Source organism: Glandiceps talaboti, chromosome 5 (genome assembly GCF_964340395.1).
Source record: "Glandiceps talaboti chromosome 5, keGlaTala1.1, whole genome shotgun sequence".
NCBI lineage: Eukaryota > Metazoa > Hemichordata > Enteropneusta > Spengelidae > Glandiceps > Glandiceps talaboti.
Genome location: NC_135553.1, coordinates 14088613 through 14105895, shown reverse-complemented (window position 1 = coordinate 14105895; position 17283 = coordinate 14088613). Strand labels below are relative to the sequence as shown.

Below are 17283 nucleotides of genomic sequence, written 5' to 3'. Positions count from 1 at the left end.
ACCTACTATCAAGGCCTAACCAAACAGAAAAAGCCTGTAACTATGCCATCTTGATCAGTCATAATATGATTAATCATCATACACCACCATCACCACCATCATCATATTCCTAATCATCATCATCATCATCATCATTATCACTAATGAGATATTTTTACTGTGAAGAAGTCATAGAGGGTCTTCCTACCTCACATTCATATTTCTTCTCTAACTCCTCCCATTGCTTTATGAGTTTTTCATTCCATTCCTTTATCTTCTCTTTAATAATTTCCATTCCTTTATTCGCCTTTGGGTTCTCATTATTTAATTTAATGACAAGTTCCTCCTTAGCTGTTTTGATTTGTGCCCACTGAAATCAAGCAACAAACAAATAAACAATGAATACATCATTGCAAGTTACTTGGGACCTGACATACATATTCCCACTCCTGACAGTGTCGTGGATCCGGAGGGCTCCACCAAGACATTCCTTCTCCTGAGAGTGTCGTGGAGGGCTGCCTACTGTTGCCACCAAGGTGGCTGTGGACGGAGTTCTATGACGCAGTGATTACGGTGCCCTCTAGAGAGGCAAGCCAAGATGTACAATGTAGTTCTATGATGCAGTGATCACGACGCCCTCTGGAGAAATAAGTGTACATATGTACGTACGTACGAACAAACAAATGAACAAACGAACGTTTACTCTTTGTCAATATATCTATCCGTCAGTGTCAAACACCGCAAGAAGAGAGGCACCTTTGCCACTCGGGGTGCAGGAGGGTACTCGAAAAAAATAAGCATAGTGTTGGGGGGGGGGGGGGGGGGGGGGGCTCTGTATCCGAAAAAATAATGTCGGTCATGGGGGAGGTGGGTGGGGGGGGGGGGGAGTACCTGAAAAATAAATAGACTCCTCGTACATGAGAGAAATTAACCTTTTAATAGTTGGTCAGCCTTTTACAACAACAATAACAAAAACAAAAACACCAAAGTTGTTAACAAATTGACACATATAACAAACAATTGTCTGATTTTAAAATCTTTCAAATTGCACACACGAAATAATACATCAATGTAAGAGTCGAATGACACTTGTTGTTTTTGGTTCAAAAAATACCAGTATCTTCAATGTGTAGAAAGCAGCTTCAAAGTTGAACCTATCCAAGACCAGAATTACTTTAAACAAGCCATCGTAGATGACATAGCCCCTGCTGTTGATCCCTCTTTGGATTGTAACGCTTCTTGTTTGTGATAGGGGCAATCACAAATTGACATGCCTATACCAAGATTGACTGAAATTGATCTGCTCAGACATGTCTGCCAAATGGTTCCAGACATGAAAATATCATAACAGAATGGCTGCCTAGCAGTCCTGTTGGATCATATCGTGACACAAGTTGACATACATATACATCATAGAACATTGTCTTTAATTAAATAAAGTTTTAATGGGAATTGTTCATGCATGTCTGTGTAATGGTCCAAAACATGGAAAAATACCGGCAATGACATTGTAGCACAACTGAACAGTTTTTAAAAATGTTTATCTATATGCTAGTCCATGCTAAAAATAGGTGTTCATTTGCTGAATGACTATCCAGTTGCCTATCCAACCATGTTGCTATCTTTGCAATATACGCGATCATTTGGCTGTTGCTACAATTGTTGAACAATTTCCCAACAAGACACCCAAGGTAATATTTCAACCAAATATCATGGCAATCGGTCAAGCGTTTTTTGACTTTAAGTGTTTACACACACATACACATACAGTAGTTTTCGCTTAAGATGTCGCATTTTTCGCGTCCGCTTCGCTTCGTCTTCACATCGCCTCATTATCGCTTCAATCAATTCACTTCGTAACTTGGAATCGCTTCATGACGGCTTTCGCATCGCAGTCATTTCGCTTCGCGTTCACTTCTTGTTCGCATCACATCAAAAAACAATGAAGGTCGCTTCACGTCAAACAACAATGAAGGTGAAGCGATACTGTGAAAGGTGTGACAGTATTTGCATATCTGTTTTCACTGCTGTACGTCGTGAATTCTGTCTAGTAAAATACACGACTCTAAGCATGCAATCATCACCAATGTCCCTCGTCCATCCTTACCGACTTAACATGTATCTGCGTAGAAGAATTGTGTCCCTCTACAACATCGGTGTACGTATCGTTGACATCCAAGCCCGTCTTGAAGTAGGCAGGTCAGGCACTTTTTTCAATGCAGATATTGCTCATTGCCATACTTAGATAGATCTCGGTGAAAGAAGGAAAATGATACTTTAATGACTAAAATTGGACAAGAACTGTTGAAGATACAGATTTTTAAAGTATTAAATTTTCCGATTGTTTTCCCCCTAATTACGTATGCATATTTCTTGTAGAGAGCTTTCTATTCATGCTATCAACATGAAATTTGGGATTTGTATGTTTCAATGGGTGCTGAATCCAATGTCACCATTCAAAAAAATTGTAATAGGACTACAAATATGAATATCCACAAATATGCAAATGAGGCAGACCAAATTATGCAAATGTACACGTAAAATATGAAAGAATAAAATAAACTATTTATTATAATTAGTCAAGTTATCTTTGAATTTTAAATTGTCCCTGCACCATAAAAAAAAAACATTGATTTTTCAAAAAATGCATATTTCTGATATGATCCTGTTACAAAAGACAAACTAGACAGTGATGTCTTCACCATGACAACCACTAATGAACGTTTCAGATCAGTTTTTCTCTGAAAAAAAGCAAGAGGAAATACTGTGTAAGTGTGGCATCTTTGGACCTGGTATGGTAGTATAATACTATCATCCAGTCATAAACACTTGTTCAGTAACTTTGAATCAAACATTAAAATGCACAATAATTCTGTGCAGCATGTAAAAATTTGAACCAATACTTAAAAAGCAATTATAACTTGACAATGTAACAAGAAAATGAAAAAAAATGAAGTCTGCATACGGATTCGTAAACTCTCCACAACATTACAACAGTGATATATGCTAGTGTACTGTTCTAATTTCAACTTACTGTAGTCTGTATACGTGTGACAAGTATCCAGGCCTAACCTCACACAAGTTGTGAAAATCATTAAATATAAGGCTGTTCCATGACTTGAGCAGGGGTGTTCTGAATAGTGGAGATAGATTTGTACTGGAGCCAGCGTATGCTGACTTTCCCGTGGAAAGTAGCGTGAGTACGTCAATCACCGGCCAGTTTCAAACAATACCATTATCAGTGACAATGTCTGCGGTCATCGAGTTTGGAAAGTTTATCACCTTTAATTTAACTGGTGATGTTCAGAAAGAGTCGAGACCAGTACCAGTGCAGAATGCATTTCAACTGTTGATGGGTGGTGCTAGAAAAAAAACGTGGCCAAAACAACGACAGCTTGACCGACCAAACGCACGTTTTAAACTGCACAATGATATGATACGATGGTTGCAGGGACAGAACCTCAGATGGGATTATAACAGCAGATCACTTGGCGACCAATTTGTCAACATTTTAGGAGATGCTCTTTGGTTGATCGACCCCCATCGTTCCAAATTATCCTTACAACAGCGTAAAATTCCGGAGTTGTATGATTTGCTGACATGGAGAGAGAGCAGCTGACATCTACCCAACCTGCAGTGGTTGCTATGCAACCAAACCAAAACGACTCAGAAGAAAGAGAAAATTCTTCAGGGCCCAGGCCCATGATCACTGACTGAACACTATATGTGATATGTGAACACTGAATAGTGTGTGATGTATATATATTAACATTGAAGGGGAGGGAAAAAAAAAAAAAAAAAAAAAAAAAAAAAAAATTCGCGTCGTCGCACCGTTTTTGGAAAAAAGACATGACCAGAAACATTTCTTTTTTTTTTGGCCTAAAACATAACACAACACTTCTTCCTGATCATTTTATTGTGAAAAAAGTCAATATTGATCACTTTAACCAACTTTCAGGCCACTTAGAACTAGTGGTATGTGACGGTCACTGCGACCTGGTACATGAACAATGGCGTCCTATTCACACTCAAACTCCACTCGCGTGTCGTTCCGAACTGATGGTTCACTAGTAAAACTAAAATAGTTAGTGCAGAGGACTCGCTCATTAAAAAACACTAAAAATACATGATTTGATAGAAAAAACACCAAATTTTAACATGAAAGTATCGTTTACTTGAAATTCCTCGGGCTTCTGGTAGCAAATTGACTCCGAACTTGAACTTTGATTTCAAACGGCAATGAACGGCGGAGAATCACCAGAACGAGGCTGTGACACATCGCACAATGTCATGACCTTTCAAATGAGTGGTCATGTGTGTAGGTCAGGTGACACAGTCCCCTGCACTTTGAAAATGAAGTGAGGAAGTGAAAACGGCCGATTTTTACCGCCGTGCGCAGTTGAGTAAATGTCATTTTAAAGGTATTTTTTTTCGGATTGCTTCCAAAATTTACTAAAAATTATTTTACAGAAATATTGACCTTTTAAATGTGAACAAAAAGATGATTTATTCAAAAAAATCCGACTTTTCAAAGCAGAGATATTGTCTTGTCAATGTCAGGGTTTATGCTGTGAACACACAGTGGCAGAAAATTTTTCAGTGCGTCTGACCTGCCTACTTGAAGAGGAAGATCTTATTCTGGTATCTAGAAATGCGATCGGCCAGTTTTTTGAAACGTTTCAAGGAAATTCAAACCTTTTAAAATAAATATGTTCAATATATCCAAAGTCGCATCTCGCTTGATGCCGTTCTGATCATGGTATAGCTAAAATTTGATCATCCCCTTTCATGATTAGTAATCAGAATTGAAACTTTCAGTGTGCTACAATTTTATGCTTTCAGTACAGGTGTCAACTAATAAACATCACCACCATCTATATCCACAGAGTTTGTTGTTCCACGTTTAATTTCGCCGCCATATAACACTTCATTAATAACAGTAATCGGTGGTAATTAATAATGTCTAACATTTATGTTGTGTGTGTGTAGCAGTGTTGAACTGATGAGAATGTCGGATTTGCAGATGTGTGTGGAAATTACACATTATGACAGAGATTTTGCGAAAATACATGTTTATTGTAACATACCGTATACCGTATGTATTGTTAACGGTATGAAAGTTTGATAAAAGAATGATATAATCCCTGCAAAGTTTAAACGTGTCTGGGTGTTGGAAAACATGTTTGTGTGGTGACAAGAATGTCGGTATGCTTTAACCCTTTCACCACCAATTCCCGCTATTGCGGGAACACTCTAGGGCGCCCACCAATTCCCGCTATTGCGGGAACGCCAAAGGTCATTCACCTACCTCGCCGTTATGCCGTTTAACGGCAGCTATTGCTGCAAAAATTGCTGCCATAACTAGTTCCACACATGCGTATTAGCTTTGTTTATCTACACAGCCATTTTGAAAGCATGACAGTGAACGGTATCTGGAGTACGATCCAAATGACGAGCGATCGTAATTTTTTGTGCGTTTTTCGCTCACGAAATCGAATTTCAACATGGCGGAAGTAATTAACGGCTCTCATAACATGGCCTACGATATAAATCAGTAATATCTTTTAAGTTAATAATTTATCTGTTGAGTGGTTGATCGATCATATTAAATCATGCATTAAAAGGATTAATATCTGTTCGGTCAATAACCCATGAAGACAAGTACATTTCGTAGAAAACCAACCATTAGGTAGTGAGAATTGTTGTGACTGAAAAGCTGTGAAACCTGCCATCACATTGGAAAAACCAATGTTAACAAGTAAAGTTATCTATTATGAATTATGTAGGAATTAGTACATCTAAAAGTACACCTATTATATTACATGTACTTTATTCCAATTGGTAAGTATGCCTATGTAGCCCTAATACTAATGAAGAATGATTCTCATCTACGTATACGTACGCTCAATTTTCTTTAGCTTTTCAACCGTTTCAACCGACTCAGACCACTATGGAAATTTTTCAAAAGAAACCCCAAAGTCAGAACAGGAATGATTTCATATTTATATTACCAACACTGCAGTACCCTTACTCATTTTGATGGTAAATAAGTATTCCTATACAGTCCGAATATGAAACACCTAACCTGGAGTTGTGAAAGAGCAGTATAGAGGTGAAGGGGTAGGCGTGTTGACGAACTTTCAATACAAGTGGAGATGGCTGCCCGCGAGTTCAAATCTAGGTCATGGCCGAATGGCATAGCAACTATTGTAATGAGATATGGTTGCCTGGCAACTATCATTTAGTTGCGTCAACAAATATAGGTAAGCTTGCGATCTTTGATCATAAATGGGGAATTCAATTTCATACTTGTTCGCATACGACCGATGTCTAGCAGAGAAATGCAAAAAAAGGACGAAGAGATCGGACACCTAAATGTATTTCAATTGATGTCGTGTAACCGAGAAAGATTTATTTTTTGTCATGGGATTGCATTATGTATAAAAAAAAACATTATTGGTAAATTACGTCTCTATCTGGTTCGGACAGACAATACGAAAAAGAATATGTGCTTCAAGAAATGAGGAGAAGCCTATTACTAAAACCCTCCTCCTCCTTTTGCCAAAATACATGGTCGTTACATGTATGGACAAGGGAAATGGAGAAACACTTAGTCTATGATATTGAAGCAACTGATGAGTGGGACGCCCCATTAAATGTGTCTTAACTAACGTCAGAAAAAAAGTTAAAACCAATTGTTCGTAAGTTTTAAGTTTATTTAAAATGCGACATAGTCACCTATGTCGGGAATGCAAAACAAGCGACCTATCGGTCAGAATAGCTCCGCTGTTGTTTTTAATTTATTTTTTTATTTTGGTAACATGTAGAAGTGGTTCAGTTCTTCAGCTCTTCACTATGCAGTTTTGTTTTAGCGATGTAATAAAGTGGTTAGTGGTTTCATATGATGTCTCACTATAAAACACATTTTACACAGAAAGTTGGTAATGTATTGTACTTTTATACCATAATCACCATTTTATTAAAAAAATCAACTGTTATGAAAAATTACACAAAATCTCAGAAAAATAATGACTGGAAAATGCACACAAGAAAAAGAAAAAAAGAGGATTTTGAGGTTGGCTATAAATAATTCCAGTGTCTTATGTAGCTTTAACCTGGTAAAATTTTAATGATGAATGAAATAAACTAGGGATCTGAAATAATTTTGAGGCAATTCGAATTTCAATTTTCTAACAAATTTACCAAGTCAACAACATTCAACTTGTACTAGTTGTAGTAGACATAACATCGTCTGATATTTTAATTTACGGAGTTTCTTGTGACCGGCGCCTTTCAGCAGACTCGGCCAATTTTTTTCATCATTCCATTGTATTTAAACCTTGTACTTGACATTTCGCAATATTTGTAATTCTCAACAAATTACCTCAACATGCCTCACCTCGCTCGTACTCAAAGCAGTCCCGGTATGATCACTGACGAGTCGTGCTTGCATACAGAGTAATCCGGGACTCGATTCTGACAATTGTCCCTACTATTTGTTGAGAGTCAAGTCAGCAATATAGACTTGTGCACCGCCTGTCGTAGGTAAGCAGGGCTAACCACTGGCATGACCAGAGAGAACCTTTTCGGATTTACATTTAAAATGGGGAAAGATACGAAAAACATAATGCAAAGTCTGAAGCCAAATTAAAGTTGTAATTATTTTAATTATTTTTACCTGACAAATATTTGCATTTTGGAAATAGCAAGACACGTTCATGTCGTTTAACTTTACATGTAAACTGTCGGCCAATAAACAAAGTTTGGTCGATTCACAGTCGGCAGTGAGACACTGCTCTTGCATAACTTCAACTGCATGCCAAGGCATGCCTTCCTTATGCGAGTTGTCTTCATTCTGGTTCATTGTCACTCCAAAATGCACGACAATATAGAATTAGTCACAAGATACAGTTTATCTGAAAACATCAAACTTTTATAGTGGGTCTGAAGTGTGATTTTAGTGAGTACCAAGAACTCCCGTGTTGTTGCTGTGGAAAATCGCCCGGATGTCAAACGAGGTCATCTTCAGCTTCCGGGTCAAATCAGTCATTTTCTACCGAAAATTATTGAACGGTCGGGACCGTTACACAACGATGCTACTAAATTTACTTCCCATGGTTATTTAAAACACATAAAAATCCACCTTTTTGTGAAATTTGTAAACTTTCCGGTCCGTATTGAGGAAACTATGAGCATGGAGGGTTATACTTCCATGCTATGAGCGAAAAACTTGGTCGAAATTTCAAGGCCTCAAGTATGCGTCCCGAATTCGTCGGAAAATCGGTATTCCTAAATGTAATGCCAAAATTTATTTTGCTGGCCTGAAAGAAGAGATATCAGTTGAGGTTTAGGCGTTTTCAGTATCTAAAATGGGGAACTTTAGTGAAAGTTACGGCGAGTTGAAAATACCGAAAAATAAGGCCCGTGAGCAGCCATTCAAAGTGTCGCTATCTGGAGCATATGAGGATAGATTGTATGCAAATGTGGTTTGTTGCGGACTGGCTGATTATGTAGAAGGGGTGCAAAATTTGGATTTGAAGTTTACAACCCTGTTTCGAACAAACACTTGTCATTTGGGCACACAATGCATAGAATTATGACTATAGCACATATTACATTGCTTGTTTGACGTCAATAGTGTCTTTTGAAAAGTGGCAGTTTACTTAAAGTCTCGTGGACTGATTTCCAATGTGGCGTCGGCAATAATGCTCATTAACATGTTCATTTTTTCTTTAAATTACCAAAAAAAAATCATAAAAAATAGAAAAGATGTGCTGACTTGAAATTAACAAATCTGAGTAAGCTACCCCCTGCGCATCAACACACCAGATATCAAAGCAATCTGACAAGAAGTATTTGAGGAGATGATGAAAATATCATTTTTTGAAAAAAAATCATAAAAAATTGAAAATGGCACAAATCAACTTGGCATGAACAAATCTGAATAGCCTCCCCCCAGGGAACATGCACACTAAATATCGAAGAATTCTGACTTTCACTTTCGGAGAAGATGATGAAAATATAACAAGCGACCTATCGGTCAGAATAGCTCCGCTGTTTTTTTTAAATTTTATTTTTAATTTTGGTGACATGTAGAAGTGGTTCAGTTCTTCAGCTCTTTACTATGCAGTTTTGTTTTAGCGATGCAATAAAGTGGTTAGTGGTTTCATATGATGTCTCACTATAAAACACATTTTACACAGAAGTTGGTAATGTATTGTACTTTTATACCATAGTCACCATTTTATAACAAAAATCTACTGTTATGAAAAATTGCACAAAAATCTCAGAAAAAAAATGACTGGGAAATGCACACAAGAAAAAGAAAAAAAAGAGGATTTTGAGGTTGGCTATAAATAATTCCAGTGTCTTACAGCTTTAACCCTGGAAAATTTTAATGATGAATGAAATAAACTAGGGATCTAAAATAATTTTGAGGCAATTTGAATTTGAATTTTCTAACAAATTTACCAAGTCAACAACATTCAACTTGAACTAGTTGTAGTAGATATATATATAGGGAAGAAATGTATTAATCACCATCTTAGTTTCCGTACGGCGACAATCCCCAAGTACCCGAAAGAGAGTCATTCTCAGCCAACAGGGTTCGACACTGGAGTAAAAAAGTCACTATCCCACAGGACTAGTAAAATTGATAACGTAGTAGTCCTGCAAAAAATTTGGTGGTCCTATCTTTAAGTGCTTTCGCTTGTTCACTTAGGCTCTTCATCTCTCTTAGTTTTTGCTCTACTTCTAATTCACTTTTCCAAACCCCGTATTTATTTCAAACCGTGTGTTGTAATTGAACTGTCTATTTCTTTGTAGTTGTTTGTGCATCATCAACTCATTACTGTAATTTTATTCTCTTTTTTATGTTTTGGAGCTTCTTCTCTTTTTTTGTTGCTTTCTGTGAGTAGTTTGTCTTAATTGGGGGGGGGGGGAGTATAAGATGTTATGTGGTCTTATTTCTAGCTTAAATACTACATAACATTTCTGGTACACATTGATCTAACTATTGCATTTTTAAAAGACAAAAAATTACCTTCCCATGGAGCAAGTCTTTATAGTGTTGTCCTTAGTGCATATTAGAATGTATTTACAACATAAAAATAAATAAATTTGAAGGTTACCAGCAGTTACAGCAAAATTTTGTTACTAATTACATGTACAAGTCACTTCGTCTATTTTCGTGTCTATGTACTTCCAGGTTGACATAAGCGTTAAACGTGATACAGTCGGCCCTATAATTACTAAGAAATGACAAAACCGTTCGCAAAATAAAGTTCAGGATTTTAATTTTTCAAACTGAATATCAATATCCACTACACATTCAATAACTGGTTTCGCGTATTTAGAAATGTGCCCCAAAACATGAACACGGAACACGGAACACGGAATCGTGTCAGCGTTACTAACTAAGTTAGCAGTTTCATTGTAGGCTGTAAGTTGTACCGGTAAAAAATCGATCATCACATCATGTAGGAAGTACAAAAACATAGAACACGTTGTTTTCTTGCTGAATAAACTCACTGAAATAACAACACGTTCAAATTGCGTCTTCGATTTTGACAGCCACCATTGTTATGATTGAGCTTCACTTAGTTCCGTTGAACGTGGCCGGGCGAACGCTGACATCCAATTTGTACAGCGTTTTTACAAAGGGAGCTCGTCAATAACCTACCGAATAATTAACTCAGAAACTTAGTTTAAATACTAACTGATCTAAAAATTACTGTTCAGAAAGACTACGCATCTGTACATAAATACGAATTCATGCGACAAAGATTTCAACTTTACTATTTACTTGTTATGTTACAGTGTAGAGGCGCTAGGCCAGCCTTACCCTTATTATACACATATCATCGTACAACTAATTTTATTGGCTATAATATTAGCTACATTTGAAAGGTCTCACTTGATTGGCTCATCCTTCGCTATTCCCGTTTTCAAGAGACACCCCGCCAGAATAAAGTGCGACGTAGTACAGCAATGGCGCGAGATCGCCTGTTGGGCGACTTTCCCACCGGGTGTGCTTTTCGAAAACTACACAACACATGCTTTTATGACACGGAATCATAGAAAATCTACCCTGTTTCCAAACTAATCGTAATTTTATCGCGAATAGACAACCGGAGTTGGTCAAAATAGCAAATTAAAAATCAAATGAATTTTACTATGACCGTGAATTCATCATATAGCCGGTGGTTTGAATTCTGAGCTCCCTAATATACCTATCGAAAAGTCACTATCCCGTCGGACTACCTGCAATGGGCATTTTAGTAACCTTTACTGGTCCTTACAGAAAGTTACTAGACTCGCGGGATAGCGGACCAGCGTGTATGTCGAACCCTTGCCATACGTTACAGCATAGACCCTCCTGGTTACAGTGGTAACACTCGTTCATGTTCGATTACCTTTCATAAAGAAAACACAACGAAATGGTTGAAGTGATCTTTTTTTTAAATTTCTTTTCATCACAACAACAAAATCTGCGCGATCAAAAGTGTTGTAAACTAAACCAGAAAGAATTATCGGGCTGGCTAAACTTCCCGATGAACTGGAGTAAGGTCCAAGTCCAAGTAAGCCCCGATAGTACGCGAGAAAATCGTCTCAAACTAGCGATACAACTTTCAAAATATAACTTGACATGTTAGAGTTATACAATTCAAGACGAGTTTTCACTCGAAAACAACAATTCTGTGAATAATGACACTGAACGCAGCAATTTCTCGGACGATGTTACCACTGCACTGTAACGTATGGCTGACAACGACTTGCTTCTGGGTTAGTCCCTCGTGCATCCGGGTACTTGGGATTGTCGTGCATTATTACCACATCGGCAATTTTGACGCTGTAATTTTGCCACCAATATTGATCGTACAAAAACAAAACTCCATAAATGAACCACAAAGTACTTTCCCTTTCAAAATGTGGTAATTTTAGAAAGAGTATTATCGTTTTTATTGACGACTGACTGTCAAAAATCGTTCGATACACTTCAGTTCAGGCGCTAGGCATGGAAGACTTCTCACAATGATAATGAGGTGCATATACTGGAATGAACCATTCTGTAGGAGGGGTGGAGATTGGATTTGAAGTTTACAACCCTTTTTCAAACAAATATTTGTCATTTGGGCGCACAATGCGTAGAATTAAGACTATAGCACATATTACATTGCTTGTTTGACGTCAATAGTGTCTTTTGAAAAGTTGCACTTTACCTAAAGTCTCGCGGACTGATTTCCAATATGGCGTCGGTCATTATGCTCATTAACATATTCATTTTTTTTTCAAATTTCAAAAAAAAAAATCATAAAAAATAGAAGAGAAGACGTGCTGACTTGAAATTAACAAATCTAAGTAAGCTACCCCCTGTGCATCAACACACCAGATATCAAAGCAATCTGACTTGAAGTTTATGAGGAGTTGATGAAAATGTCATTTTTGGAAAAAAAATCATAAAAAATTGAAAATGGCACAGATCAATTTGGCATGAACAAATCTGAAAAGCCTCCCCCCAGGGAACATGCACACCAAATATCGAAGAATTCCGACTGTCACTTTCGGAGTAGATAGTGAAAATATAAAAGTTTGACGGACACCTATGATTCACTCTACTCTCTATACCTCAATACCCACCTATACCTAAAGCTACGCTTTCAGCTTTCGCTGACAGCGGAGCTAAAAAGTTGACTGACACCTATGATTCACTCTACTCTATACCTCTTATACCCACCTATACCTAGAGCTACGCTTTCAGCTTTCGCTGACAGCGGAGCTAAAAATATGGGGTCCGGATACAAAACTTTCAACATAGATGTATGTTGTATTTGCAGTCAGTATGACTCAACATTTATTAACTAACGTAAATTTAACCAAAAGGGTTATCGTGCCGTAGACAGAAAAGTAAAGTGCAACCCCACATAATTTTAGTAACCGTAATGATCTATACTTTTCGTTTCAAATCCTTTATCATGCAAATATGTCGGTTCAATAGCGCCTGTTCCACACAATGTGATTCGAAAACAAAGTTGATGCGATGCGAACGGGGTGCGATGCGAATGCGAACTCAACGCGAAAGGGAAGCGATGTTTAATTGAAGCGATCTCCCGTAAACTTGACGTTGAGACGAAGCTGAAGCGATGCGAACGCGATTGAGGCGAAAGCTTAGGCGAAAACTGTACTGTACACACACACACACACACACACACACACACACAGACATTATGCCATGCCTATAGCACTACTGAACCTAATCAGTTCAGTTGTGCGAACGAAAGCCTTCCCTATATTGTGATGACATGGTCACAACAATAATCAAACTCCTAACAATGATACCTACCTGTGCATCAACTTCATCGTTTAGCTCCATCTTAAATTTGTTATGTGCTTCACTAATTTCAGACTGAGCATCTTCCAGCTTCTTTACTTTGGCACTAAGGTCTTCTTCCAGTTGTTCTTTCTCCAAATTCAGAGTATCTACTTCGCCTCTTAAAATCCCGATCTCATTGGATTGCACTTTCAGCCTGAAAGCATATAAGTAAACGAGATAATTAGTAATTACTGGTGAAGGAAAAATAGAATGGCAATGTATGATTGTCATAACCTTTCTCTGATGCAACTCATTGGACAGAGTTTATTTAACTATGAATACCAAAATATCTCAGGCAATCTTCACAATACATGAATACGATACGCTATTAATTAATTCAGTGGTTCTACAAGAGAACTGTGGAGTGGAAACAATCATCGTACGTCTAGCTAGACAAAATTCTGACTAACAAAAATATTGCTACATTTTATCATCTGGTTGGTCAAAAATCCTACTAACATGCTAGATTTTTATGGTCTAGCTCGACAAATTTCTTACCAGCATTGCTACATTTTCTAGTTCGACAAAGTTATTGTAAACATTGTTACATGTTATGTGACGTACTATTGTCACGTTTTTAAAACTGTTATGTGCCTAAAAAATATCATATTGTTATGATGTTTTGGGTTTTGTGATGATGTGATAAATAATGGTAGCTCAGGCTAGGAAGATGTAGCAGTGTTGGTACGATATTTTCCACCGACAAAGGCAGACGATAAAATATAGCAATTTTTGTAAGATCTGTGTTGAGCCAGACGACGTTTTTCTTTCTTAATGCTTAACTGGTTTATTTTGCACTTGTTTATTATCCACTTTTATTTCATCAATCTGTTCTTACAATTGAAAATTTCCACTCACAGAGTCAAAAAATAACTTGCAAGCAAATTATGGATTCGCAACCAAGTAATTTATGAACCCAGAGACTATGAATATTCATTCTCACATAATCTGTTCCTATAGACTATAGTGGACTGAGACTGAATGTATTCATTCCATAGAAATACAGATCCATAGATTGTAGATAATATAAATCATTAAATCTATATTATCTGCAATCTCTAAGAGATAGTCCTCTCCTTCCTCACTGTACGATTAACTACATTCTGAATCACATAATCCAAAGTCAGATTCATCGTCTGTGTCAACAGCTGATGTAGCTTTCCCACTCTTAGCGAATGTAGACCCACAAATTCATCATAGCAGAATGTTTTGACGGATAACTCTTGAAAACTATGTATTCGCTTTATTTCAATTTCCAGTGACACAGAGCGGTTTCGTCTTCTTTCAGTGTACTGAAGCCCCCCCTCCCCCCCCCCCATGAAGCCCTACCCATATACCCTACCGTGGTGTATCGAGTATCGTCTCTAACTGTTTGTGTAAAAAATCTGAACATGAGGAAGAGAACCATGGCTAAACATGTATCACAGTGCCAGTTTTTTTAACGTCGGAGCATGATGTGTTGACTGTACTGTCCTGTGTCATCCACTATGAACCCGTGTTTGGGATGATGCAGTAATTTTCCAGATACAACAATGGCAACAAAAATTGCAACACTAAGTTTATACGTTGATTACGACATGACAGGACGTACATATGATATAGTACTGTCATAATTCATATGCATCAAATTGAAAACAATCAGACTACGCAATTTTTTTAGTGTTTTTACAAAAAACCCAAAAACCTACTGAAGATATTTTACGAAGCGTACCTGCCTTCTTTATTAGTTAAAACATAGACCCTCCACCAACGTTGGTGGAGGGTCTAAGGTTAAAATGCCATTTTCAGAGTAGTTTATATGTTTTCCGTCATTTTGCTTTGATCATGGCCACACACGTACACATGGGGAACTCCGGTAAATTGATCGGGAAACCCGCTAACATTTACCGGCTATAAATACCAGCCTTTAAAAAAACAGTGTCTGTTTCGTCTTCTTCTTCAGAAGCTCATTGCCGCCTTCTAAATATCGCCACATACTTATAAATACAACGTGGAACTGTCTCAAACACGTTAAAAGTTTCATACACTTCGAATAGTAAACTTTACAAGTGATTATTATATGGCGGAAAAAGACGCATGTGCCGAATGGGTAAAATGAGTCTGAATGTCTAAGACGTTCTGATTAGTCAAGGCACAAATAATTAGAGAAATTCAACCAATCATGTGTTTGCTAACACAATTTCATAAAGTAAATATATCATCATTGACAACAACACATGTAGCGAGCTAGCTCTGTCACTTGACTTAGGGATGACATCAAAATCAAACACATCGTAATTACGCGTCCTCACGAGTAGTGAAAAGTAGCTATGAGTAGTTACTATGTACTACGTGAAACAGGAGATAATGAGGTATTAAAGTTCATGAATAACTGACAATAGATAATCAGTTCACTTTTCTTTGTTTCCCGTAAAGACGTCGTCTTTGAGCGTAGATACGCGTAATTTTTTATCGCCAACACACAATAGATAGTGATTCTCACCTTCCGTGTTTCCAATGATGACATCGTCTTCTATCGTAGTTGATTGTAGTTTGTCATAATTATCGATTGTCAAAGAAAACCACGTACTCCAGCCAGTAATGTGCTGATGAAACTAGTACTGTACATGTTTTTATGAGTGCAAGTTCATGGGCGATGTTCATAAAAAAAACCAATAAGATACGCACGAAATCAAAGTTTTAATATTCAGTAAATCTTTTCACGAACATGACGGTATGTATTTGAAATTTATTGTGATGGGCGCATGAACGTAATATTGTAACAGTCCTGGGTTAACAGTAAATCTTTGAGGAAGATTATCGTACAATTGTGTGACTCTCAAAGCATCAATCGCGGTTAGATTTTGTTTTTTGCACGGTCAACAATCTAACACTATAACTTACAAGCTCAAGCTTGGCGGCCATGGTAGGGCCAAGAAATGCTGTTGAATTTCTGGGTTGCGGAAGTGCAGTTTTGACTTTTATATCATCGAATAACGAGATTTGTTTTATATATTCTAAAACAACAACGAATTTTTTTATGTCTCTCAGTACAGTAACATTCCTAAATGATGGGGTTGAGTTGAGAAATCGCAATGTTCGGCAACACGTGGCGTGATGTCAGTAGATAAAAATAGAGACGCAAGTGATGAATGTATTCAGTTATTTGTAACGCGAAATTTCGTTATGTAAATGACGTTTTTCCTCAAAATTTTGAAGAAACGAAATGCTTTTAGGTAACTTCTAAATCAACCAAATCAAACTATATATTAATGTGAGACAAGCTTTAGTTTTTAATTTGTTTTCGTGGACAATGTTCGAATTCGACTGACGAATCCTGCGACTAAAATCTAACACGATCAATGCACCGTTCACCAGCCAGACGAAAGTGGTCGACATGTTTGTTGACTAGCCGAGAAGTGCATAAGGAACTTGTGAGGCAGTCCGAATAAATAGATGTAAAATCCGACGTTTCGAATAAAAAATTCTTCTTCAAGGTATTTTTAGGCAAGACATGTTATCACTACTCTGATCATGCAACAACACTTGTGAACCTAAATCAAACAGACTTAGATATATTGTGTCTGCTCGTTGGACATGGAAAATGCCTACTCATGTTGTGTCTCCTCATTGGACATGGGACATGCCTACTCTTCAAGATGACGTGATGGAATAAACCATTCAACAATAAAGAATGGGTCGGGTATTGGGGGGGGGGGACCTGTTCTTGTGAAAGCATGTCTGAGTTATGGCTTTGGACATGAAAACTGCGCCAACAAAATTGTAGATTGTATCACGACGAAAATGGATATGCACATGTATGTTATAGAACACTGTCCTAATATCAACTTTGAATGAGATCTGTTCAAGCATGTCTGAGTTATGGCTTTGGACATAGAAAATTCGCAAACAAAATGGCTGCCAGGCAGCCATATTGGATCGTATCACGATGA

At 37.4% G+C, this 17283-nt stretch overlaps 3 protein-coding genes across 3 annotated transcripts in view; all 3 read right to left on the bottom strand.

The window, feature by feature from the left end:
- The window catches only part of LOC144435978 (uncharacterized), a 35113-nt gene extending 21751 nt beyond the window's left edge, over positions 1 to 13362 (bottom strand). The window contains exons 1-2 of the mRNA XM_078124629.1: positions 13322 to 13362; positions 188 to 349 (exon numbers count right to left, since the gene is read on the bottom strand). Coding sequence (XP_077980755.1) covers positions 188 to 349; positions 13322 to 13351 — 192 coding nt within the window. The 5' untranslated portion in view covers positions 13352 to 13362. The remainder of the gene's footprint in view (positions 1 to 187; positions 350 to 13321) is intronic.
- Positions 1 to 17283, bottom strand: part of LOC144435392 (transient receptor potential cation channel subfamily M member 8-like) — a 103016-nt gene that overhangs the window by 68426 nt on the left and 17307 nt on the right. The window lies entirely within an intron of this gene.
- LOC144435391 (uncharacterized) overlaps positions 13362 to 17283 on the bottom strand; it is a 30550-nt gene continuing 26628 nt past the window's right edge. The window contains exons 4-5 of the mRNA XM_078123987.1: positions 13401 to 13505; positions 13362 to 13368 (exon numbers count right to left, since the gene is read on the bottom strand). Coding sequence (XP_077980113.1) covers positions 13362 to 13368; positions 13401 to 13505 — 112 coding nt within the window. The remainder of the gene's footprint in view (positions 13369 to 13400; positions 13506 to 17283) is intronic.